Source organism: Musca domestica, unplaced genomic scaffold (genome assembly GCF_030504385.1).
Source record: "Musca domestica strain aabys unplaced genomic scaffold, Musca_domestica.polishedcontigs.V.1.1 16, whole genome shotgun sequence".
Lineage (NCBI taxonomy): Eukaryota > Metazoa > Arthropoda > Insecta > Diptera > Muscidae > Musca > Musca domestica.
Window position 1 is genome coordinate 12,417,444 of NW_026712219.1, and position 27,589 is coordinate 12,445,032.

Sequence of the window (27,589 nt, forward strand, 5' to 3'; positions counted from 1 at the left end):
TTAATTTTAGCTTGCATTCTGGGAAAGTAGTACTTTGTCAATAACTGTGCTTTATTTTCTACGCTATTTCGGTGTGCTCTATTATGTTCAGCAATAATCTTGTTTTCTTGGTCTTCATCATTTTTCAAGTCGGTTACCATTTGTCTTGAATATTTGACTTTGTATTGTGTGAAATTATCACGGAACACTTCTTGCAATACTCCCAAGATTTCGTCATTAGTCTTTAAGCAGTTTGTTACCGATGGGTTTAAATATTTCTTCAAAATGTCTCTGAGAAATTCTGGTGTAATATTTCGTTCATTTATAGTATGTCTGTGATAAGTTGGAAAGACAATTTCAAATTTATAAGATGGTTCATCATCTTCTGAAGAGATGAGAATTTGATTCTTAAATGCGTCAGTGTATTGTATTAAATTATGAGATGAGCTTTCATGACTGTGTTGGGTCGAAGTCAGAGCATTTATCTCTTCTGGTTCTTTAGGAGGTCTTGATAGTGTATCGGCAACTACATTTGTACTACCGGGTTTGTATAGTAATTCGTAATTGAATTCCTCAAGGAAGGCTTTCCATCTTCTTAGCTTGAAATTAGCTGTTTTATTATTCAATGCGTATGTCAGTGGAAGGTGATCGGTATAAATTTTAAGTTTGGCAGAACCGTAAAGGTAGTTTCTGAGGGATTTGAGAGCCCAAGTAATTGCAAGCATCTCCTTTTCGTTTGTTGCATAATGTCCCTCTTCCTTTTTGAAAGTTTTAGACAAAAATACAATTGGTTTATTATCTTGTGAAAGCACTGCGCCCATTGCATAGTGCGAAGCGTCAGTAGTAAGTTCAAATTCTTTATTAAAATCGGGATATGCCAATATTACGTCTTCCGATGACAATATTCTCTTTAATTTATTAAAAGCTTCTACTGCTTCTTGATCGAGATCTATGGCCATTTTATTGGAAACGTATTTGGGCGCACGTCCTGCCTCCCCCCTTAAATATATTGTCAGAGGTTTAGAAATTTTGGCATAATCTCTAATAAAGCGTCTGTAGAAATTACAAAGTCCTAAAAATGATCTTAAGTCTTTTAGTGTTAACGGAAGTGGAAATTTTTCTATTGCTTCAACCCTTTTTGGGTTTGTTTTTATACCGGAATCGGATATTATGAAACCTAGGAATTCAACTTCTTTTTTCAAAAATTCACATTTGTCGAGTTGTACCTTTATATTGGCTTTCTCTAATGTCTCGAATATGGTTGAAATATTCTTGAGATGTGAATCTTCATCCTCTGCGAATATTATTATATCATCCATATAGATGAAACATATTTTGCCAATGTGCTCCCTAAGAATGTCGTCCAAGGCTCGTTGGAATATGGACGGAGCATTTTTCAAACCAAATGGAAGTCGAGTGAATTCGTATTTTGCATTATTAATAGAAAAGGCAGTTTTTTCTCTATCACTTTCCCTAAGTAATATTTGGTGAAATCCACTTTTTAAATCTAATACACTAAACAGTTTATTTTTTCCTATTTGTGGTAGGATTTCATTTATTTCTGGGATGGGATATCTATCTCGAATTGTCTCCTTATTTAATTTTCTATAGTCTATCACCATTCTGTATTTCACTTTGCCTGATGCATCCGATTTTTTTGGCACGATCCAGATGGGTGAATTGTATGGTGACCGTGAAGGTCTAATTATACCTTGATCGAGGAGTTCCTTTATCTGTTTTTCTACTTCTCCTTTCAAATGCATAGGGTAGGGATAAAATTTTGAATAAACTGGTTCGACATTGGTAGTCTGAATATCGGCGACTACTGTCGTAGTGTAAGTAAGTTTTTGATTTGGTTCCCCAAAGAGTGATTTATGCCTTTGGATCACTAGATCTAATTTTTGTTTCTCTTGTGGGGTTAAATGGTCTGTCCTAAGGTCGATAGTGTTCACAGATCTAGATAATTTCTGCTTTATTTTCACTTTTATTCTATTGTCTATAAGCATGTAGTCTTTTGACGTATAAATGACAGCAGATAATTTTTTTAAGCTATCGTTTCCTAAAATTCCGTCAAAAGATTTAAGGGTTGGTAAAAGGAAGAATTGTAGAGGGCAACAATTTTTGTCAAAAAGATTAATAAAAGTGTGTTGTGTTATTGCTGTTTTTCCTCCTACTGAGTTTGCAAAAAACGGGGTTTTATTTTCTAAAGGATTTTTTATAAGTCCAGGTTGGATATAGTTTTTATTTGAACCCGTATCAATCAAGATTTTAAGAATTTGCCCTGAATTCGTCCTACATTCAAAATAAGGTAAGGACGAATTCGTTAATCTAAAAAATGAATATCTACGAATTCTTGTGTATCTTCTTTGTCATCGTTGTCAAGAACATCATATTGATTTTTTATGTAATCATTGAGATCAGATAATTGTTCTTGATTTTCATACTGCTCTAACATTGTTTCGTATTCTTCAGCGGTGGGACCTAATTCATCTGTGTCTACATGAAAATTTCTTTGTGCCTTATCAGGTCTCCTAAATTGGTCAGAATGTTCTGATGGTCTCTTTCCATAAAATCTATTATTTTGTGCTGGCCTATTCATGTAGTTAACAGCTCGGGATTGCATGGAAGCATCTATTTCCATCGGCTCAGGCTTGGGCTGAGGTTTTGGTGCTGTTGGTCTTGGTGGTTGCAAATTTTGATTTTGGGGGTAATTATGTTGATTATAATTATTACGAGGATAAATAGGAGGATTAGAATTATTTTGTCGAACACCAGAGTGTTGTGGCAAATATGCCAATTGTGGGTAAAATGGCATCTGATTCGTATTTTGAAAATGAGTTTTTGGATGGGGTGGTTTCTGAAAATTTAGCAAATTGTGCTCTAGCGAATTGATTTTCCATTTTGAGACATAATTGTAGTGCTTGTGGGAGATCCGTCGGTTCTTTCATGCCAAGATGAATTGACATTTGTCCTTTTAGTCCTCTTATGAAAATGTCTAAAGCTTTATCCCTATAAGTTTGGGCTAGGATATCTAGAGCTTCTTTACCTACATCGAGACATGACAATTTGTTCATAATAAGCGTAAGGTGTGAATACACTTCTTGATAAAAATCTTGGATACTGTTGTTACCTTGTATTAAGGTTGTCATTTGATATTCTAGTGTCGTAAGATCACGCTTATCTGCGTAGTGAAGCGTTAGACACTTTGAAATACTACTCCAATTAAGGGGTGTATTGTAAGACTCTAAGGCCGCATCGGCATTACCGATGATTTTATTCCTTATGGTGTTAAGGATGGCAAAGTATTTTGGGGTACCTTTTGTAGATTCGTATAACTTAAGGATCCTTTCGACACTCTTTTTCCAAGAGCTGAATTCCGATGCTTTTCCTGAAAATTCTCTCAAGCTTCTCACTACGTCGGGTACTTTATCTAAATCTGTCAAGTTTTCTCTATATCTGACGTCGATAGTTTCGTCTTCGCCTGCTATGTCTGAACTAGGTCTTAAAAATTGGGCTATGGCAATTTGGCATTGCTGTGCACAGATTCTGGCAATGGTTTGTTCCATGTTTGCTGAATTTATTGCGCTATTATTGTTATTATTATTCTGTCCGTTATTATTTTGTCCGTCGGAGTTATTGACGTTAAGGATGGGTGGTCGGATAAGGTTATTTGGGTTGGACATTTTAAACGATCACTATTTAGTTGCTAACCTTTTAGAACACAAATTATATTTTTACAATTTTGTTTTGTTTTAACTTTTCAGAATTAATAATAGGAAAATTGTTTTATCAATGTTTTTAGTTTTTGGGTTTTTTTTTCTTAAACGCTATCACTTTTTATCTCTAAATTTACAATACAACTTTATAGAGCATGCCGTCTGTTTTGTTTTAACTTTTCAAAATTAATAATAGGGAAATTGTTTTTATCAATGTTTTTAGTTTTTTTTCTTCACTTAAACACTATCACTTTTCTTTCTAAACTTACAATAAAACTTTGTAGAGCATGCCGTCTCCTGTTGATTCTCCGTATTCCTTTTTGCTTCCGCTACTAAGGGGGTGTCTTCAATCTTTTGAGCCGGCTGGATGTCGTTGACTCTCTCGTACTCCACAAGTTTTTCCCACAGCTTTTGGGGATTTAGTGTTGATTACAGCCTTTATAGGGTGTCTTCTTCAACAGGTTATTGATGTTTTTAGTTACCAGTACGCAGCTTTATGAGGTGCCTTCTTCCACAGGTTTTGATGTTTTTAGTTAGCAGTTTGCAGCTTATGAGGTGCCTTTATTAATTTGCAGCCGTTTGGGTGCTTTAATTTTTAGTTGACAGTTTGCAGCTTCATGAGGTGCCTTTATTAACTTTGCAGCCGTTTGGGTGCTTTTAATTTTTCGTTGGGCGCCAATTAAACATAACGTTCTTTTTCGAGTGACCAAATGGGACTGACTTTATTTTTCCTTTATTCTTAAAATTAAGTTTTGTTGGACAATGTATTTAGTGCAACGTTAGCACTTTTGATTTTATTATTTCTTAGAGTTAGGTTTCTTAAAATGTAAGCATTTATCTGTTGTTTATACGAATGAATGACATGAATGCATTGTAAGCATTTTGCAAGCATATTTAAGTGCCATCGAACTTGCACGCGCAACAGAAACAGAAATAAAGAAGTTAACGTTAACTAATATGTTTGCTGTCAATTTTTTGTATGTATAACAAATGGTAGAACAATACAGGTAGACGCATTGACGCAACAGCTGGGACAATGAACTGACAAAGTAATATAAAAAAAACAAACATTTTAAGAATTTTGATATATCAATGTTCCCTACATTCTTCTACCATTGTAGATATGTAAAAATGTTTTAAATGTTTTTTTTTTAAATAAGTACATTTCATAAATTTTCTTATACGACACCGATCGTAGATTGTTGATATGCACTTTCCAAAATTTTTTTTCAAATTTTAATAATTTTTCATTTAAAATTTTCAATTTGAAAATTGGTTTGACAGTTCATTGTCCAAGCAGATATGCGATGCGAATTCAAATTTAATTGACAGATCGTTTGGTAATCAGCTGAGCTGGAAGGGGGACTTTATACTTGGATCATGGAAAATTGTTTTGTTTTTTTTTCGGCTCATTTTTAATTAATTCTATTTCTGACGCACAAATTGTTTTGTTTTGACAAATCAGCTGATGCAGCATGGATTTCGTTTGTTTACAGTTTTCTTGCAAAAGAGAATAAAACTACCTTACTCTCTCAGAAAGAAGTTGCTGGAAAATTCCTGCAGAAAAACGTAACCAGACACACCTATTGTGAATTAAAATTCCCATCCCTGATCACAGTCGTAAATGTTCTGCACTTTGTTATGATTTTCATCTTTGCTGTTGCTGTTATTGTTGCTGCTGCTTCTGCTGCCTTCTGGTGTTTAGCTTAATGTCAATTTATGGTTGTTGTTGCTTTTGTTGTAACATACATACTTAATGCTGACTAACATTTCAGATTACAGTTGGAGGAGGATGATATTCGGCAGGGGATTGATGAAGTGCGGTTCTTTTGCAATGAATATGTTTCTCATTGGTCTCCCCTCCCGCCCGCCCGCCACCGCTGATGTGTGTGATGACTGGGATTTTGTGTGGCTATGTTTGAGGATGGTTGTGTACGTCGTTCATATGTTTGTTGTTGCATTTCCATTAAGGGTTGTTGTCTGACATTCTTTTGTGGCACATAAGAACGACAGCTTAGTTTGCTGCTGCCACCGCTGCTGCTGGTGCAACAGTAGCAGTTGCAGCCACAACAGCATCGGTTCGAGCTCTTTTTTCATTTCGTTTGAATCGTCTTCATCATCATCATCATTGTCGTTGTCGTCATCATTATTCCATTTGTTTTGTTGCAATCCTTTCGGGTCTTTTTTGTTGTTGATTTTGCTACTGATGGCTACAGCTTAATAAAAGTGTTCATTGGAATATTGTTTGTTGTTGTTGCTGCAGTTGTTATCCTGCTCCTTTTTATAATCATTGCTGGCTGATATGTTTTGATGCATTTTTTATACCCTCCACCATACTATGGAGGGTATATTAATTTTGTCATTCCGTTTGTAACTCCTCGAAATACTCACGTCAGACCCAACAAAGTATATATATATTCTTGATCAGCGTAAAATTCTAAGACGATTTAGCCATGTCCGTCTGTCTGTCTGTGTGTCTGTCTGTCTGTCCGTCTGTCTGTCTGTCTGTTGTAATCACGCTATCTTTCGAACAAATTTTGCACACATGTATATTTTGCCAGTAGGCAGGTTAAGTTCGTAAATGGGTTATGTAGGTCCAAGTTTTCATATAGCCCCCATATAACGGTACCTCTCGATATTCGGTATTTTGATGATTTTAGCGACATTATTCACCGGAATTGTTTCAAATTTGGCATTTGAAGTTCGTAATGGATACTACAGCCTAAGACAGAAAATTATCTGTGCTGGTCCACGTCTTCGTATAGCCCCCATATAACGGTACCCCCGTAATTCGGTATTTTAATGATTTTAGCGACATTATTTAACGGAACCGTTCCAAATTTGGTATTTGAAGTTCGTAATAGATACTGCAGCAGAAAACAGAAAATGGGCCATGTAGGTCCACGTATTCGTATAGCCCCCATATACCGTACCCCCCGATATTCGGTATTTTGATGATTTTAGCAACATTATTTACCGGGATTGTTTTAAATTTCGCATTTGAAGTTCGTAATGGATACTTCAGCCCATTCCAGAAAATTGTCTGTGCAGGTCCACGTCTTGGTATAGCCCCCATATAACGGTACCCCCTATATTCGGTATTTTGATGATTTTAGCTACATTATAAACAAATTTTTCTTCATGTTTCGCATTTAAATGTTGTAATAACTTCCCAACATACCAAAAATACAATGCAGTTTGAGAACAATATTATAAAAATATAATTTTTCAACAATGCTTGAGAAACACTTATGTTCCACAAACATTTCTCAAATCTGTCCCTTGTTGACAAATTAGTTTTGATTTTTTGTGAAAATTGTCAGCAAGAAATTATTTTCTTTGGCAGAAAACAAAATCACGCGAATTTAGGACCCATTTCTGGACCGAACCCTTAAGGTATGCATGAATAATAAATCCGGGAATCTTTCACATAAATTATTCCAATCCCATTTCAGATTGGAAGCATCAAAAAAGTTGAAGGAATTCAATAGATGTGTAGTCTTAGTGGAAGAGATGCAGAAGTTCAAATAAGGGAGAAGAAAGCGTCAGGGTATCAAGGCCACATGAGGCAGTGACTACTGGGATGTCCATTAAGAAAAAAATGTGAAAAATGATTAAAAATTAAAAAAATAATAATATTATATACTATTACAAAAATAAGCTTATTATAATATTATTTTTGTAAGCTTATTCTACAATTTCAAGTATAAGCTTATAAATAAGGGTTCCGTTTCGATTATTCTATACTTGTTACACAAACATTTTTCAATGTTTTCTCAAGCTTAAGGCTTATGTTCATAAGCTTAATGTAATATTATTCTCAAGCCATTTTGGTATGTTGGGTTATGACAAAAGTTGCCTATGCATGTATACGTCGTCGTATAGACATTCGGTATTTTTAAGATTTTAACAGAATTTTTAAAGGATTTTTTTTATTTTATTTATTTATTTTATTTTTTTTTGGAAATTGCCAAATTTGTACCAAATGGTGGAGGGTATTAAAAGTTCGGCCCGGCCGAACATACAGCTTTTTTACTTGTTTTTGCTGTCACTGTTGCTGACTGTCGGCCGGCCTTCCCTTTGCCACGGTGTCGAGCCTTAAGGGGCGAATCCATTTTTTGTGGATTTATCTTTTGTTCCTTTTTCTGTGTATTCTCTTTCGTTCATTCATTCACTCTTTTATGTTGCATTTGCCTGGGTTTGGATTTTTTTGCTTCTCAATTTTGTTAACGACCTTGAGCATTAGTCAGCCTGTCAACCAGCCCCCCAAAAATTGTGAGCACAAGAGTGTCAGAATGACTCATTGCTTCCAAAACATTATGAATGTTTCATTTGGTGTTTTCTCGCTTTGCTTTTTGGGAGGAGAAGGTATGGATATCATATGGATATTTTTGAGGGAGGAAGGCTGGTGGCAGTTCTCGACGAATGTGGGAAACTATTAAAATGAGAACGAATATTTTGCATATTTCTGTTTCTGGCCAAAAGTATTGCTAACAAGTTTTTGGGTCTCTGTTTTTTTGCTTGGGAGGTATTGGGGCCATAACGAACAAAGACATTATTCGCATAATTGCTTCATTGGCAGGGAAATGAGAAATGTATATTTTTAATTGAAAAGGCATTGGAAGATTATTTTCTCCCCCAGTTTTTGGTAATATGACACTCAAGTAATTATTGTTGGGGATATATTAATTTTAAGTTTGAATATTTTTGGCTTTAAAAAGGGACAAAATGAATGAACGCGTTACAGAGGTGCGGGTTTTTGATAAAGGCTAGTTTACACATCATCATGTTACAATAAAAAGGTAAGGTAGAGCTACCTGCTGATTACATTTTTTCTAAAGGTGAGGGTACATAAACAGCCTGAAGACTTCGCATGGCATATTTTGTGACATTTCATAAAGGAGTGCCAGAGCCGTATTTCTCGTTTCCCTTAATGACTTGACATTTATATGCCTAGCAATAATGCCGAAGAAGCCAGCCGATGACTTAAGGTGGGAATACATATAAAGCTCTTATTTGGCTGACTTAAGTCACCGGCTTGATTCTTCGGAAAATGAACAAAGGAGCCTAGGACCAAAATCGAACTTAGTCAACCTAAAACTCCTTTGTTCTTTTACGAAGATGCCAGCTGATGACTTAAGCCAGCCAAAAAAGCACTTTATGTGTTCCCACCTTTAAGCCAATAGAGACGCGTTTTATGTATTCTCACCTTAAGTGTGCCCGACATCTGACAATTTTGTGTATGTATCATGGTAGAAGAATACAGGTAGATGCATCAACGCTTGGAAACATTGAAATGTCAAAAATTTTAAAATGTTTTTTTTTTCAAGAATAAGGCTGGAAATGCATAAAGAGTATATTTGGATGGCTTAAGTCATCGGCTGGCTTCTTCGTAGATGAACATATGTTTACAATTTTTTCAAAATTATTCCACGGTAGAAGAATACAGGTAGATGTATTAACGATTGGGACATTAATTGTCAAAGATTTAAATAGTTTTTTTTTCAAATATAAGTAGAATTTTATATTTTTTTACATGACGTCAAACGCCATAATTTTTAATTTTTTTTAAAATTTATTGAATGAAAGCAAAAAATGTCGGAAATTGCATCAAATTTTAGAATAAGTTTAGATTTGTTCGAATTGGTCACTTTTCACACGGCCAATGAAACCGTCACACGCAGCCCGAATGTTGCTCTGCGGTATTTTGGCCCATTCCCGGCGAAGCGCTTGCTTGAGGTGATCGACACTGGTATTTTTTAGTACCAACCTTGCTTTCCAAAATACTCCAGACACAATAGTCCAACGGATTGGTATCCAGAGGTTTTGTTGGCCATTGTACGCTGGAAATGAAGTGAGGAACCTCATTTTGTAACCATTTTTGGTTGGCACGTGCTGAGTCCTGTTGGAATGTCTAAGGTCTGCGGCCAAAATGTTTGCATGCCTAAGACTTTAATACACCCTCCAGAATATTTTCGCGATAATATTCGGTATTTATTCTGATGCCACGGTCGATTAATACGAGCGGAAATTGACCATCGGCTGTTATGGCGGCTCACAACATCACCATGGCCGGTGCTTGAGTTCTGGTGGCCTACCGAAGGTGCACATTTTTAGCTGACCTCTTTGACAAGTAAACACGATCAAATTTTTTTTGTTTACAAACGGCTGGACAACGAATGTTTTGTCATAGGAGAAAACCAAATTCGGCAATTCACCAGTTTCGGCCAAGCGAAGCAATTCTTTAGCTCTTTTGTGTCTATTTTCTTTCTGTTGCGGTGTAAGTTCTTGCACTTTTTGGAATTTTAATGGCTTTACCCCGAGCTCATTTTTCAATATTTGCCGAATTGAATATTGCAATATGTTTAGCTCACGAGCCATTTTTCGGCCACTGCGACACGGTTTTCAATCAAGTCGCTTCTTTACTTTTCGAACCATTTCTGCTGATGTTGCTGTTTTTTTCCGTCCACTTCCATGACGTAGGGCTACGCTACCAGTATCACTGCAACGAGCGATGGTACGAAACACAAAATATTTATTCACATTTAAATGCTGGAGTGCTCTAACGATAGCCACTTGTGGTTTTCCGGCCAAATATAAAGAAATCACACTATCACGCTAAAATTCCATCACGAATAACTTTTTTTCTGGAAAATTCTCACCAAAATGCTTTTGTACGCTTGTAAACAATATAATGAGCTGTCACTGGAATAACTTCAATTCAAAATTTTCAATTTGACAGTTCAGCAGCTGTGTCGATACGAATACCTGTATTCTTCTACCATGGTTAATTCGGATAGAGACTTTAGGTTCGTTCGTTTTCTTTCCTCGTAAAGTCTACTCAGTAAGAAGTTACTGAGGAAAAATACGATTTTCTCTCTCACTCGATAGAAGAAATCTCAAAAAGTAATCGAACACTATCTTGCAAAACATTTGTAAGAAAACAGCTGATTCATCCAAAACAACTTTGGCAGGAATATTAACAGAGAAACAATTGTATGTAGATTATTTGTTTTTGACATAAACATTTCCATGCACAAAGATACCGTCTGCCACAAATACCTACTATTACTGCATCTCCAACGGATGTAGTCATGGGCAATTATGTTCCAGGGATGTACAATTTTTAGCTTGATTTCATACCTAAATAAGGAAACTAGCTCATCACTCACTCTTCAGTTATTTATTTTTCACGTTTTCCTTTTCAATTTTTGTTAATACTTTTAAAAAATTTCACTGCAAAGAAAATAGATTCCCATCTCTGATGTGTGTGTATACAATGAGTTTGTAAATATAAAATTGTAAAATTTATTTACCATTAATGTCAAAATTATGAATTTTATTGCAACTGAAAACAATACCCTCTCATATATATATATATATATACTCTGTATATGTTTGAACCGAATAGGGTAATTGTATTTAAAGAGTTGTATTCTACCACTTGTTATTGTACATACATTTATTCAGTTTAAATAACAAAACTACAACCACAAACTTGCCGGCAAGCAATAATTTTATTTTGTATCATGCTAGTAATGCAATGCACATCTTTTCCATCCCTTTGACTTGTACAAAGCATTGGCATCACTTTTCTTGGCTGCTCTTTGAATTCTCTCTCACCGTTCGATTATAAATATTGGCATCATCTTTCTTTGTTTTGGTTTCAATCAGCTGTTTTGTGCTGTCGCCGCAGAGCTTTGCTGCCACAGCAAACAAACAAATACATAAGAACCAGAAACAAAGTCAAGAAAATCCAACAAAAAAAGGCGGCAGCCAAATAAAAATCAAAAAGCCGTTTGAAAAAAACACAAAAGAATATTAATTTATTTAAATAAAAAAGAAGAAAGCTAAGAAACAAGTGCCAACCACCAAGTGAATTGAATAAAGAAAGCCGAAGGTTCCTACATTTCCATTTGCATGTACAAATCACAAAAAGCACCCATCAAATGAATAGACAGAATATCACAATAGAAACAACAACAACAACAACGAAGTCAACGACGGCGGAAGGTAGGATGGAATTGATGTGCAAATTCTTTTGTTTATTGTTTGTGTATTTTTTGCAGAAGATTGTTTTTAAACAAATTGAAAATTATTGAATAAGAATGCTTTTAAAAATAAACAAACATACATAAAATGATTGTTTAGCGGCGTAATCAACACAAATTGGACATATTAATGTGATGTGGGGGCATAGGCGAAAGAAAAGTCTGTGGCTACTCCCAGTCTGTGTCGTCTCGAGTGTTTCTTTTCTATCGTGTCTCCTTACTGTCTGGGGGTGTTTCCCCAGAAGAGGTCATCTTGAAAAGCATTTAAGTGTTTGTCTATTCACTGTACCTTAAAAAAACAGGTTATCTAAATATTTATGATGTTGCATTTTATTTGAACTGTGTTTTTGTATGTTTCCTTATTCCGCCCGCCTTCAACTTGACCGTTGCGGTTGCAAAGTCACTACTGGCACCTTGCTTCTTCTTGAATACGAGTAAGCCGACAACCCCCGGTTAGCAATTGTTGATTGATTACATGAATGACTCAAAAATACCTTTTTGGTAAAGACATACGTGCGGGGAATACTAAATTTGTGTGGTATTTAATAACTTCTTTATAACCAACCTGAAGAAGATCCCCTGGCACAGCTGTAAGAATTTACTTTTTGAATAATGTTTTGTTTACATGGCTTGAATTGTTTCTTTTTTCTCATATTTTTTATTATTATAGCTACCAAATTTGTATGTTAATTTTTAAATTGACGAATAGATTGTAGCAGTCTATGGCTTTTGTATAATCATACCTACCAAGTGGAGGTAACATTTTTAAAACCCCATTATTTAAGTATAGCAATAATTAGCTTTTGAACAATATCACATGGGATGGTGGTGCCTATTTACGTGCGTTTTGGATTTTTGATACCCTACATAAGAGCACGCAACCTCAGCGGATTCTCTGAATAGTAGAGGGCCTCAGAAAAATTTTACGAGGGAGAATTAAAAATTAAAGAAGTTAGCAAGTATCGGTCGGTTTTGTATACCCTTAGCCTATGTCCTTTTATTTTAATATATTTTACCTATTTGATGATTACTCAAAATGTTGACCCTTAAAGGGGAAACTACTAAAGAATTTTGGAATTAGACTCGTTACTAGAAGGAGTGAACCGTTAATCCATTCATCTCAATAAACCTTACTGAAATTGGAAGAGAATCGGATGATAAATTCCCAACCCATGAGGGGTTTTGGTTATTTTAAAATTTAACCTCTTTGTGGGGGAGGTACCAAAAGGTAAATAAAAAAATTGAAATAGGTGAAATTTGACATATAGGTCGACCCCAATTGTCCTGAAATGGATTTGGTCCAAATAGGCACAAGGTCTAAAACCGTTATTTCGATGTGACACGTTTTGGCCGTTTCAAATGATATATACCCTCTGTAGCCATATGCCTAAGGGGATAAATAGCGATTTTGGGAAGACTAAATCTCAAATTTGGTAACAAATTGATTTGAAATCTCAAAATATCCGGAAATCAGGAGGTATCGGTACGTGGGGCTGTACCAAAAAGTGAACCTCCATTGAAATTTTCAGTTATTAGGAGGATAACTACCCATTGAGAACAGTTTACAATGGGGGATATTGCAAATTTGATGCGAAACTCTATGCCATTAAAAGCGCCCCTACGCGGCCTAAGCCATCTCATTGGTAATGTAAAACAACTGGATATATCGGGTGTTGATTACCTGACAAACGTACTGAACTTATAGCCAGCCACCCACATTGTTCCCGAAGCCTGGAAAATCGACCAAGTTAATGATTAACGCTAGTCGTACGTGGAATTCCCGTCGGTTGAAAAAGGAAGTTGCCTAAGGTGGGGTGATATGTCCGGAACAGTTTAACAGTATAGAGATCGTAACATATGCGGATGATTGTACGATAATGGCGTCGGGAGCCGTTTTTGATGATACTTGTGTAAGGCCAAACATCTCGCTAAACTATCTGGCGGAACGTGTCGGTTACTTTCACACGAGGAATATTTTAACCACATGAGATGAGAAAACAGCTGAATATGCAGTTTGAATAAAATTTAATTCTTACCACGAACTACCTCAAGATTCTTGGGGTCACATTCGACAGCATGTTTAAGTCGTTCGCGCAAGCCACAATTATTTGTGATAAAATGAAAGGTAGGAACAAGGTCCTCATCAAGGAGTCCTTGTTGACCTCTTATAACGTGAAAGGTCGGTCTGAGGTCAGCTATGCTGTCCCAGTGTGGTCTGCGAATACGAGTGCAACGCAATCGACAAGTATTTCGACCTTCCTGAATGCTGCCATGAGAACTGCGACAGTGTACAATGAAGCCAGTGGGTAATTTACATGAGGATGTGAAGTTCATTCCCATATGTCAGCATAACCATATGCTTTCGTTGCAGTAGCTGCTTGGGTGTTATCGTGGCAGTCATCCAAATCATTATATGGTGCATAAAACTCCCTCAGCCAGGCGTGTCAGAAAGGATCTCGATCTCAATAGAGGTCCAACGCTCTAAGAGAACCTCTATTTTTTCACGAAATTTTGGAAAACCACTTGTAGGCTGTCTCCATACCTACACGGCATAGACCAATTTCCCACGACCCAAAGGAATGAGTCACATGGTTTTAAAACACAAGATTTCGGTGGCCAATTGTGATTACCCCTTCAAGAGATAGCACCGTTTGAAAACTTCCCGTAAAATATCAAAGAGCAATAAGTTGCTTGTGGTGCATCGTCTTGTTGAAAGTACAGCAGCTATGTATTGTAAAACTACCCATAAATATTATTGGGTTTGTTTAACATGCATTTAATTGTATATGATATACTTATTTTTATCTTCATTTAAGACCTTTTTTTGCCATGGACATCTAACCATGGCGAGAAGTGTATTTAATGTAATCCTATCAATATACCATGAAATTGTTGAAGAAAATGATTTTGATTGATAAGAACTGAAAGAAATACCAAGGAATTCATGGACTCAATAAAAAGTGAAAAATTGTTTACTAGCCAAGTCATGTCGTCAACGATCGAATATAAGTAACAGCTTTAGGCACCTAGCTCTGGAATGAATAAATAATAATAAAACAATTAAACATATTACAGACGATCGTATCTTCGTCATCGATCCGTCGTTGTCAGTAGTCATTCCCCGGTAGTCACCGCGTCAGAGACGTGTGTGTTCCCTTGTTTGCTTTTCTGTCAATCGCTCTCCCTCGGTGTCGGATCTTTTTTATACTCATTGTGGGAGTTGAAACAAAAAATGGTTTCTTTACTTTTCAATCAGCCATAACGTATTTGCCTAATTGGCGATTTGTCATTATTACGTGCACCGCGCTATCGTTTAAAACTCGAACGCAATTGCATTAGGCAATAAAATAAAATTGTAAAAAGCAACACATTTTTGTGCAATATTTTTTTTTTTATTAATTTATTAAAATCGGAAGGTGAAACGAAGAAAGTCATTAAAAATGATGAAACCAAAAAAATTCTTTAAGAAAAATTATGAAAAAGTTAAAAAATTAACGAAAAAGAAAAGTAAGTGGCAGAGGGTGAAATGTAGCTACGGAGTGGATATAGCAGTGATAAAATGTTGGTGTGATTCTTGAAAAAAATAATAATAAATAAAAAATAAACCAATTAATAGAATATGAAAATTCAAATAAACAAACATATAACTAAATAAATAATGAGCATTAAATGTAAATAAAAAAACAAGTTCTAAAGTATCAGTCGATTTTGCCGACAGATGTATACCCTCAGCCAATGTTCGATTATTTTAATATATTTTGACTTTTGTTATGATTTTTCAAATTGTTGACCCTCTTTGGAATTGCTTCCGAAGGAATGGGCCAATATTGTCCATTCCGTATTGGACCTAAATAAATATGATATAAATATTGGGACGAGCCAGGTTTGGACTATATCGGTTACTACCTTAACTTTATATGAGATATGTGAAAATTTGTAGAAAATGTTAAAATGTGCGTGATGTACCAGATATAGTCTATGGAAGTATTCCATACTTCATCAAATACAGATAAAACTATTGGCATGAAAATCGAGCAATTATATCCAATTTTATGTGAAATCATACATTCCGTATTCATCTCAGGTTTCTGGTTGAGAGAAATATATAGATGTAGAAAGTTGTAAGGGATCGCTGACTTATTTCGCATGTTATGACAGATAAAAGTATTGAAAATTGTGACCCTTTGTGGTTGAGGAACCTGCAAGAGTATACCGATATTTTCTATCTTCACAGCAGGACTTGTGTTAGTAGGAATAATAGGATGTGTGAAATATGAAGAGACACGAATGCTTATTTCGGATTTTATGTTCGTTTTGGTTATGTAAAACTTTGATCCTTTGTGGGGGAGGTACCAGAGGGAATGGTCCGATATATACATCTTCACAGCAGATCTTGTGTTAGTAGAAATAATGGGATGTGAGATTCGGATTTTAAAATCGTTTTGGTTATTCAAAACTTTGAACCTTTTTGGGGGAGGTGCCAGAAGGAATTGTTCGATCTCTACCATCTTTAAAACAGATTTTGTGTTGATGGAAATATTGAGATGTACCAAGTCTGAATGGAATCAGGTGTTAATTTCGCGTTTTATGAGCTTAATGGATATTCAAAATGTTGACCCTTTCTGGGGGAGGTACTAGAGGGAGTGGACCTATATATCCCATCTTCACAGCAGATCTTGTATAAGTAGAAATAATGGGATGTGTAAAATATGAAGAGAACCGGATACTTATTTCGGATTTTATGATCGTTTTATTTATTCAAAACTTTGACCCTATGTGGGAGAAGTGCCAGAAGGAATGGTTCGATCTCTATTATCTTTATAAAAGATCTAGTATTGATAAATATATTGAGCTGTACCAAGTCTGAATGGAATCGGATGTTAATTTTCCGCCCTATGGGCTTCAGAGACATTCAAATTTGAGATCGTTTGTGTGGGAGGTGCCAGAAGGAGTGGGCCGATATATCCTACCTTTACACCAGAACTTGTGTTAACAAAACTATTGGGATGTGTGAAATTTAAAGGCAATCTGACTTTTATTTCACTTTTTATAAGAATTGTAATTATTCCAAATTTTGACGCTTTGTGGGGAAGGTACTTGATGGAGTGGTCCAATATACTCCATCTTCACACCAGACCTTGTGTTAGTAAAAAAAAATGTTGGGATGTGTGAAATTTGAAGACAATCGGCCTCTTACATCACATTTTATAAGAGTTATAATTATTCAAAATGTTGGGCGTTTGTGGGGGAGGTACTTGATGGAGTGAACCGATATTGTCCATTTTTGCACGTGACATACAACTGAAGGAAATATTAGGTTTCGCAAAGTTGGAGCAAACTCGGATTATCCTTTCTCTCTCTGCGCAGTAAAATATTTTTCTCTGAAAATTTCGACCTTTTATGGAGGGAGGTACTAGAAGGAGTGGACCGATATTGTCCATCTCCAAACTCGATCCAAGTTTGATAATAATATTACGATGTATCAAGTTTGTACCAAATCGGATACTCCCTTCGAAAGTTATGGGGCGAACCAGCTAGAAAGACACACATACGGGCGGACATCACTCCAAATATCCTGAAACGGATTTGGTCCAAAGTAACCTGGTGTCTAAAACTGTTATTTCGATGAGGCACGTATCAAATGATATATACCCTCTCTATCTGAGGGTATAACTAACCATATGGCTGAGGATATTAATATAAATATAATAATACAGTTTTATAGGTTGATTCTTTTAAACCCTTTGCATACCACCTAATTCTCTAATGCTAATTACTCTAGAAATTCCTCCAAGAAATTTTTAAGGCTTAATGCCATTGATGCCTTCAATATTGGTTTGTAAATATTAACTTATAATACACGAATATCCCAAAATCTCTAAATCTTCTTCCGTTTTTTGTTACAGAAATCCTTCCTGGTTTATGTTCTTATCACCACTTAAACTAAATTTTCCTAAATATATAATCCTCGACCTAGAATTTTATCAAGAGATAACATTTTTTCACTTCCCGTCATTCTTGCTGCTGCTGCTGGGTGTGTGTGTGCGTTGTCGTCTCTCAAAGATATATAACCACAACTATTATCCCTTTTGTAAGCACAAAATGTCATCATCAACGTCAGTGCCAGTACCACCATCAGCATCAGCACCAGCATCAGTCAGAGTCAAATGACGACAACAATCATGAAAGCATAAAAATCACTTAACATGTCACATGAAAGCCAGTTAAAGGATGAAATTGACACTTGTCGTTGCTTTGGTGACAGGCAAGCGACGACGACGAAGAAGAAGAAGGGGAACAAAGAGAACAAAACATTGAGAGATCAGGGTACATTGACAACATGCAGGACGAAATGAAAGCAATACGAGCAAATCGATTTTAGACTGGCTGTGGCGTTTTCCTTCTACCGAGTACAGAAAAGTGTCTCAAGTGACAACTATTGAATATTGAGCTTAAAACATGGGATTTCTTTTAATTCAATACTGGCATTTGGAGGTTGATGTCCAGCAAACATATAACAGGCATACAGAAGGGCTGATAAAAGAAAATCAACGAGTTTTTGCATATTTGGAAATCTGGAAACGGGCCTTTCGAGGTCTTCAGTGCGTAGAAGAGCTTCAAGAAGTCTTGTATATATAGTAGATCTTCAAGAGGTCTTCTTGGTATAAATGATCTTTAATAGAGCGTTTTTTCAATAGAAGAAGGCCACCTCTTTTTTAGTTTGGCTGTAGCGTTTTCCTCCTACCGAGTGTAGAAAAGTGTCTCAAGTGACAACTATTGAATACTGAGCTTAAAACATGGGATTTCTTTTAATTCAATATTGAAGTCAATTCGAGGTTGATGTCCAGCAAACATATAGCAGGCATACAGAAGGGCTGATAAAAGAAAATCAAAGAGTTTGTGTTTTGGATAACTTGAAACGGGCCTTTCGAGGCCTTCAGTACGTAGAAGAGCTTCAAGAAATATTTTATGTATAGTAGATCTTCAAGAGGTCCTCTTCGTATAAAGGATCTTCAGTAGAGTGTTTTTTCCATAGAAGAAGGCCACCTACTTCTAGGATCTGGAATAAATCGAACCAAAAGTCGTGGCTTATGCTAATGACGTGGTTGCAGGAAAATACCTCTAAGCTTTCCCTAGCTCTTGCCAAACTATCAATCTGGCTACGATTTAGTGAACTTGAACAATAGTGTAGTTAGCCCTTTGGCCATATATTTAGCAGGGACACCTGGACCCGTAACAGCCCACCTTTCAACGGTATAGCCATCTATGCCGATGGTTTAAAGATGGAGTGTGGGACGGGCGCGGTGGTCTTCTGCGAAAGCCTGAATACCAGAAACTCCTTGAAACTAAACAACAACTGCAGTGTATTCCCGACAGAAAAACAGTAAACAGAAGCAGTGAACTGAATGGACCGGTAACTATATATGTCGATAGTCAAGTGGCCCTGAAAGCATTAAATTCATGTACGATTAAAATCATGCCAATTATGGATTCTAGGAATGCACTGGAAAAAGTTAAGCCGTCCATTGAGCTTTGTTGGGTTCCAGGCCAGTGCAACATATCTGGCAATGAATCAGCAGATGAATTGGCAACATGTGGATCTGATTCAATCGATCTGGACATCAAGAAATCAGTAAAGCCACCTTTCCGAGTGATATATAAAAATTACTTCGACAGAATTCAACAAAACTGACTAAATGCAAGGGGATGCAGAAAAGAAAATTTCGGCATTGCTCTCAGAAAGTTGAACAAGTTCGAAATCATATCTAAAACTTGTAGTGAGGTTACTCACAGGTCACAGTAACATAAGGGCCATGTCTTCTAAGCGGGGGTGAGGACGACACTGATTACTGGAGGCTTGTCAAGACGAAGAAGAAACTGAAACGGCAGATCACTTACTTTGTCACTGGCTACCTTTTTTCTGCACGATCTGTTTTCTTTATCCAAAACTTAGGCAGCATTTATTTTTCCGGTCAGCCAAAAGACCAAAGTTTTTCTCTTTTTCTTTCACTTGAACTTTACGAGGAGCACAATGGACCAGCTGGTCTCCGAGTGAAGTGGTTTTTATAAGACCACGACCACGCATCTTTTAACCTAAGCTAAACTAACCTGTGTCGAGAAAGACCACAGACGTTCTGCTGTGTATTGAAGATCCATAGAAGTCTTTTATGTCCCGAAGACCTGTATTAAGTGTTCTATGTCCAACACCTATTGAAGGTCTTTAATTTATTGTAAACTCCGAGAAAGGCATTCACACTATATTGGAGAAAAATATGGATAACTTAATTTTACTCAAAACTGCCTGATAGGCTTCTTGATCTAGGGGCCCCTTATGGCGTTGGATGTATCTTTTTAGGTCGTGTAGATTCATCCTAGCACGTATGAGTGGGAGAGCTCTATCCACCGTAGGTTTGGATTACATCCACGGTAGCAACATAGCAGGCACTTTCATTAGGGAAATAGATCTCGTAATCAAGTTACTTCCAGTTTCAGTAAAATCTGATCTGGAGACTAGTAAGAGATCTATAGGAGTAGAATACCATGGTGCCCTTAATGTCATATATATGACCTTTTATACAATGAGGAAACTATTCTCCTCATCGCCTTCGCTTCCCAGTTATGGCCTTTATTTGTAGACCTGCATTATTTAATATATCCACACACAGACAAGGAAACAATAGCCGCAAGTCAATGAATTCATCGTCGTCATTTTCAGCGTCACCCCATGCTTATCAGCCAGCCGAGAAATAGTATAACGGGAGAATCAATTCCTTTCATTAGCACGTATCATCTACACCACCATATATCCTCACCACCATCCTCCAAATATTGACAGAAAAAATTATGACGCCAAAAACGACAACCTCAATAGCAGGCCATAAAAGCGAAGGGAAATTGCAAAACTCTAACTTTGGTGATGACTCAATTTTGATGAAAATATGAAAATTAATAACCAAAATGGAAGATGGTGGGGTGGGGAGGGAGAGGCGAGAAAATTGGCAATATCAAAAAAGTTAACTCATTAGTTAAAGCGATTTATTACGTTTTTATATTCTACCTTGTGGTAATCTGAAAGCAGTCACACATTTCCATAATTACATGACCTTGAAGTTTAGCAGAAAAAGGTCAAAGGATGTGCAAGTGCTTAATCTCATTAAGCTTAAGACTATGGGAATGCGGCGTGAAGGTATGTTTGCATGAGGACGGTGCAAATATCCCTCAACCTTGACATAAACCTTGGTGAGGAATTTTTGTCAAGTGTGTGGAAATTTGTGGAAGGATGTGAAGGTGGTTGAAAACATAATTGCGGATTTGCAGCGACATGTAAAAGAAGGAGGATATTTAACGTGTAAAGTGGGCACATAAGTGAAGCCATGTGAGATTTAAATGCGGAAAATAATTAAGAGACATTTAATTACTTTTGAAGGAGATTCAGACAAATTGTACGGAAGCTATTCCATGAATTGAATATTTATATGAGGTATTTGATGTTCATCAGGATTGTGGGAGCTCCTTTATTTTTGGAAGATTTGTATGTCATTAACAGAAGATATGTGTGCAGAATAAATATGGGAGCGATTTTAAAGAAGCACACGTATAAGAAAGTTTTTTGTCTGTCTGTAATCTCTAGAAAATTGTTGCAGGATTTATGTCTATGGAAGGCCTTTAGAAGGCCTGTTAAATGAAGTAAGTTGATAAAAATTTACTCAAATGTATATTATGTCTGCAGGACTTTTGGTATTGAAAATGGGCCATGTAGGTTCACGTCTTCGTATACCCCCCATATAACGGTACCGCCCGATATTCGGTATTTCGATCATTTTAGCGACAATATTCATCAGAATGGTTTCAAATTTGGTATTTGAAGTTCGAAATGGATATTACAGCCTTAGACGGAAAATGAGACATGCAGGTCAACGTCTTCGTATAGCCCCCATATAACGGACCCCCGATATTCGGTATTTTAATGATTATATAGACATTGTTTATCGGAATTGTTTAAAATTTGGTATTTGAAGTTCATAATGGATACTACAGCCTATGATAGAAAATTGTCTGTGTAGGTCCACGTCTTCGTATAGTCCCCATAAAACGGCACCCCCCGATATGCGGTATTTTGATGATTTTATAGACATTATTCATCGGAATTGTTTAAAATTTGGTATTTGAAGTTCATAATGGATACTACAGCCTATGATAGAAAATTGTCTGTGTAGGTCCACGTCTTCGTATAGCCCCCATATAACGGTACCTCACGATATTCGGTATTTTAATGATTTTAGCGACATTATGCACCGGAATTATTTCAAATTTTGTAGTTGAAGTTCGTAATGAATACTACAGCCTATGACAGAAAATTGTCTGTGCGGGTCCACGACTTCTTATAGCCCCCATATAAGGGTACCTCCCAATACTCGGTATTTTGATGATTTTAGCATCATTATTCACCAGAATTGTTTCAAGTTACGTCTTTGGAGTTCGTAATGAGAACTACAGTCTGTGACAGAAAATTGTCTGTGCAGGTCCGCGTATTCGTATAGCCCCCATATAACGGTACCCCCGATATTCGGTATTTTGATGATCTTAGCGACATTATTCATCGGAATTGTTTCAAATTTGGTATTTGAAGTTCGTAATGGATACTATAGCCTATGCCAGAAAATTGTCTGTGCAGGTCCACGTTTTATAACCCCCATGGTACCTCTCTATATTCGGTATTTTGATGATTTTAGCTACATCATAAACAGATTTTTTTTTTCAAGTTTCGCATTTGAATATTGTAATAGCTTGGAACAAAAGTTGCCTATGCAGGTCCACGTCTCCGTATAGAACCTAATATACGGCTACATTCGGTATTTTTAAGATTTTAAAAGAATTTTTAACGGATTTTATTTTTTTGAAAATTGCCAAATTTGTACCAAGGGCGGCCCGGCCGAACTTACAGCTTTTTTACTTGTTTTAGATTCAATTCGTTCGAGAATACCATTTGTAATTCGAATTATTTCAGTTGTAAGTTGAGAATTTCAATTGTAAAAGGTGAAAATGTTAAAAAAAACCTCAGTTTCTAAGGATCTCATACCGATCGATTTTTAATTAGAAAATGTATGTGTGACGAAAAACACGGTTCTTTCTAAAAGAGCCACTTTGTGTAATGTGTCCAAAGGATCCACTCCGCGAGGACACAAATTTCCTCTTAATCTCACACATATTTTCGGGTATTTAATTTTTTCTAAGGACTTCTTTAACTTTGCAACTGAATTCTACATTCGATAAAAGACAATTTGTGTTTCTTTTTCAAAACCAATATTTTTCTGTCGACAGAAAGAAGAAAAAAAAAAAACAAAATATTTTCTGAAATGAAAGCTCTTAACCCCCCATTTTCCGAAGAAGATTTTACAAAATTCCTGGATCGTTGCATTGCAAATGCATTCGTAAAAACTACGGGAGGTTTGGTTATGGGATTATTATTGTCAACCACCTTTCTAAGACGTCAACGTTGGCCAATTTTATTGGGTACAGGATTCGGTATGGGCTCGGCCTATGCAGAATGTGATAAGGAGATCAAAGTACTTACCGATACCAGAGGATTTCAGCCAGATACTTGATGATGGAAGAGGTGTCCGTTTTTTGGTATTTAATCTCTTGTTGTAAGAAATATGTGCGTGAATAAAAACTTGACAACTTTTGAAAAAATATTCGTTTTTAGAAAAATATCAGTTTGAATTTTCGGCCAAAGGATACCGATTTTAGGCAAAGAACTTTAATGGATATTCTCCTGCATTTGTTGTCCTGTAAGTACCTCTTCCACTCCATTTCCAAAAGTTTGTATAATTCTTCTGTGTCAATGTCACTAAAAATGGGAAGTATAGGTTATAGTCATACCTTTACCTATATACGAATGGTTATCCGAAGCAGTTGAAGTATAGGTTCACGATTTTGTGTAGTCTCCATATAACAGTACCTCCCGATATTGGGTATTTTAATGATTTTCGGCACATTTTTTCACGGATTTGTCTAAATATTGGTATTTGTTGCTCGTAATGGGTTCTAGCTCCGGTGGCGGAATATTGAATATTTAGGTCCACGTTTTCCTATAGCGCACATATAACGATACCCATTGATATTCGGTATTTTGATAGTGACTAGGATTATTTACCCACGAAATTTGGTATTTAAGAAGATTCGTTAGACGACAACCCTTAACGTAAAAAATTGTCTATATAGGGGTTCCCGTTTTTGGCTCACCCACTTTATGGTCTTTATACCCTCCACCATAGTATTTAGGGTATATTAAGTTTGTCATTCCGTTTGTAACACCACGAAATATACATTTTAGACCCTACAAAATATATATATATATATATATATATATATATATATATATATATATATATATATATATATCATGGGCCATGTAGGTCCACGTTTTGGTATAACCCCCGTATATCGGTACCTCACGATATTCGGTATTTTGATGAATTTAGCGACAATATTCTTCGGAATTGTCTCAAATCTGATATTTGAAGTTCGAAATAGATACTACAGCATAAGACAGAAAATGGGCCATGTAGGTTCACGTCTTCGTATAGCCCCCATATAACTGTACCTCCCGATATTCGGTATTTTTATGTTTTTAACGACATTATTAACCGGAATTGTTTCAAATTTGGTATTTAAAGTTCGTAATAGATACTACTGCCAATGACAGAAAATTGTCTATGCAGGTCCACGTCTTCGTATAGTCGCCATATAAAGGTACCTGTTAATATTCGGTATTTTGATGATTTTAGCGTCATTATTCACCGGAATTGTTTCAAATTACGTATTTAGGGTTCGTAATGGGAACTACAGTCTGTGACAGAAAATTTTCAGTGCAGGTCCAGGTCTTCGTATAGCCCCCATATATCAGTACCTCCCTATATTCGGTGTTTTGATGATTTTAGCGTCATTATTCACCGGAATTGTTTCAAATTACGTATTTAGAGTTCGTAATGGGAACTACAGTCTGTGACAGAAAATTTTCAGTGCAGGTCCACGTCTTCGTATAGCCCCCATATAAGGGTACCTCCCGATATTCGGTACTTTGTTGATTTTATTTCTTTCAAATTTGCTATTTGATGTTCGTAATAGATGCTGCAGCCTATGACAGAAAATTGTCTGTGCAGATCCACGTCTTCGTATAGCCCCCATATAACGATACCTCCCGATATTCGGTATTTTGATGATTTTAGCTACATTATTTACCGATTTTTGTTTAAGTTTCGCATTTGAATATTGTAATGACTTATGACAAAAGTTACCTATGCAGATCCATGTCGTCGCATAGACTCTAATATAACAGCTACATTCGGTATTTTTAAGATTTTAACAGAGTTTTTAACGGATTTTATTGTTTTTGAAAATTGCCAAATTCATTCCAAATGGTTGAGGGTATTCAAAGTTCGGACCTGCCGAACTTACAGATTTTTTTACTTGTTTTTTCTTTTTTTTGAAAAGTTTAGCAGCATTATTCAAACGGTCTTACTGGTATTTATAGTATAAAGTGGAACACGTTTGAATTCAGATACCTTTATATAAAAATCGTTTCTTTAGCCAATGGTGGAGGCTACGAACTTAATGTTTTTTTACTTGTTATACCTTATTACCATAAAATGCCATTCGACTTGGTAAAGCTCAAAATATTAGTCGGGGGACAAGTTTCCAATCAAATAGGGTGTCATTTTACATTTTAGCTTTCTGAGCGTAGATTAATTCCTAGCAAAAAATAATTCAATGTAGGTCCACTTTTAATACCTTATGGTTCTTGGAGTTTCTCTCCAACTAAATCAGATTTCTTTAATTTTGGTTTCTTTAGGGATATTTAAAGATCTCGTAGGTATAAAGTGACCGAAATTGACGTTGTTTTTACTTGTGATTCATAATGTATTATATCCCCCCACTCTCCTTTTTTCGCAAATAAATTGACTAACATATGCTAATAAAATTTATAACAAACTGATTCGATTATGCAATTTTTGTTTTGAGAACATTTTTTTAAACCTACTCCGTTTTATTTTTGTTATGAAACCATCTAAACCCCGCTTAGTCTCTAATTGTAGGCCAATTTAAGACAAATTACTCTCTTACCTAACATCTTTCTACCGAGTATTAATTAATTGAAATAACATTGTACTTTCCATTTTCAATTCATACGCTACTGATTGATTGACGGCCTCAAGAATTCCAAGTGTATTGTCAATTAAAGCCATCTCGTTGAGGTGGGCAACAGCTGTTTTGCTGTTTTTACTGCCAATAAACAGAGATATTAAATTTCTTTAAAATATTAAATAGGGGAATTGTAATTGGTGTGATATGATTTATTACAGAGAGACGACCTGCAATGGATATCGGTTAAATGGAATACCATATATCGGTCTTCCGGAGATTGATGATTTTTGATAGGTCTTTGGTTATAGGAGACCTTTTACAGGTTTCCAGAGGCAATGACTTTCTACGCAGCACGAACTTCTTCTGAATTCTGAACGTTCTCTATAGAACTGTACACAAATTATGCCGCATTGCGATATCATCAAGGCTTTAACCGTGACTTCGACGTAAAAATACAACACTGTTGCCATTTGTACTATAACCTATGGCAAAAAATATCGTATGCGGGTCCATGCTTTCGTATAGTCCCATATAACGGTACCTCCCGATATTCAGTATTTTCATTATTTTTGCGACATTATTCACGGCAATTGTTACAAATGTCTTGTTCAAAGTTCGTAATGGGTACTACAGCCCATGCCTAAAAATTTCGTATGCAGGTCCACGTCGTCGCATAGTCTCCGTATAAAAAGGTATAACAGTTTTTTTTGTAATTTTTAGACATTTTTCAAGTTCCTTCCAAAAGTTGGAGCGTATTAAAAGTTCGATGCGTAATATACATAAATATAAAAATACAGGGTGAGATGAAAAATTGAAACCAACTTCAGATTGCTGACATTTCTAAGTCACTCGTTTGACAGCTGTTAAAATTATTCCAGTGACAACTCATTATATTGTTTACAAGCGCGCAAAAGCATTTTGGTGAGAATTTTCCAGAAAATAAGTTATTCGTGATGGAATTCAAGCGTGATAGTGTGATTTCTTTATATTTGGCTGGAAAACCACGGATGGCTATCGTTAGAGAACTCCAGCATTTAAATGTGAATAAATCTTTTGTGTCTCGTACCATCGCTCGTTACCGTGATACTGGTAGCGTAGCCCGACGTCAAGAAAGTGGACGGAAGAAAACAGCAACATCAGCAGAAATGGTTCGAAAATTAAAGAAGCGACTTGATCGAAACCCGCGTCGCAGTTGCCGAAAAATCGCAATATTCCATTCGACAAATATTGAAAAATGAGCTCGGGGTAAAGCCATTGATATTCCAAAAAGTACAAGAACTTATACCGCAATGGAAAGAAAATATACTCAAAAGAGCTAAAGCGTTGCTTCGCTTGGCCGAAAGTGTTGAACTGCCGAATTTGGTTTTCTCCGATGAGAAAACATTCGTTGTCCAGGAGTTTGTAAACAAATAAAAATGATCGTGTTTACTTGCCAAAGAGGTCAGCTGAAAATGTGCACCTACGGTTGGCCACCAGAACTCAAGCGCCAGTCATGGTGAAAGTGTGCGCCGCCATAACAGCCGATGGTCGCTCTCCGCTTGTACAAATCGACCGTGGCATCAGAATAAATGACGAATATTATCGCGAAAATATTCTGGGCACGCAAACATTTTGGCCGCAGACCTTGGACATTCCAACAGGGCTCAGCACTATCGCACTCAGCACGCGCCACCCAAGCATGGTTACAAAATGAGG

At 36.3% G+C, this 27,589-nt stretch overlaps 1 protein-coding gene across 3 annotated transcripts in view; it reads left to right on the top strand.

Moving 5' to 3' along the window:
* LOC101889805 (guanine nucleotide exchange factor DBS) overlaps positions 1-27,589 on the top strand; it is a 260,338-nt gene that overhangs the window by 10,451 nt on the left and 222,298 nt on the right. Inside the window, exon 1 of one of the 3 annotated variants that reach the window (XM_059120100.1) lies at positions 11,225-11,708. The exons of 1 other annotated variant lie outside the window; for it this stretch is intronic. In XM_059120100.1, coding sequence (XP_058976083.1) covers positions 11,645-11,708 — 64 coding nt within the window. In that variant the 5' untranslated portion in view covers positions 11,225-11,644. Of the gene's footprint in view, positions 1-11,224; positions 11,709-15,136; positions 15,254-27,589 lie in introns of those variants that run through there. One more of the 3 variants, XM_059120099.1, reaches the window with a different exon arrangement.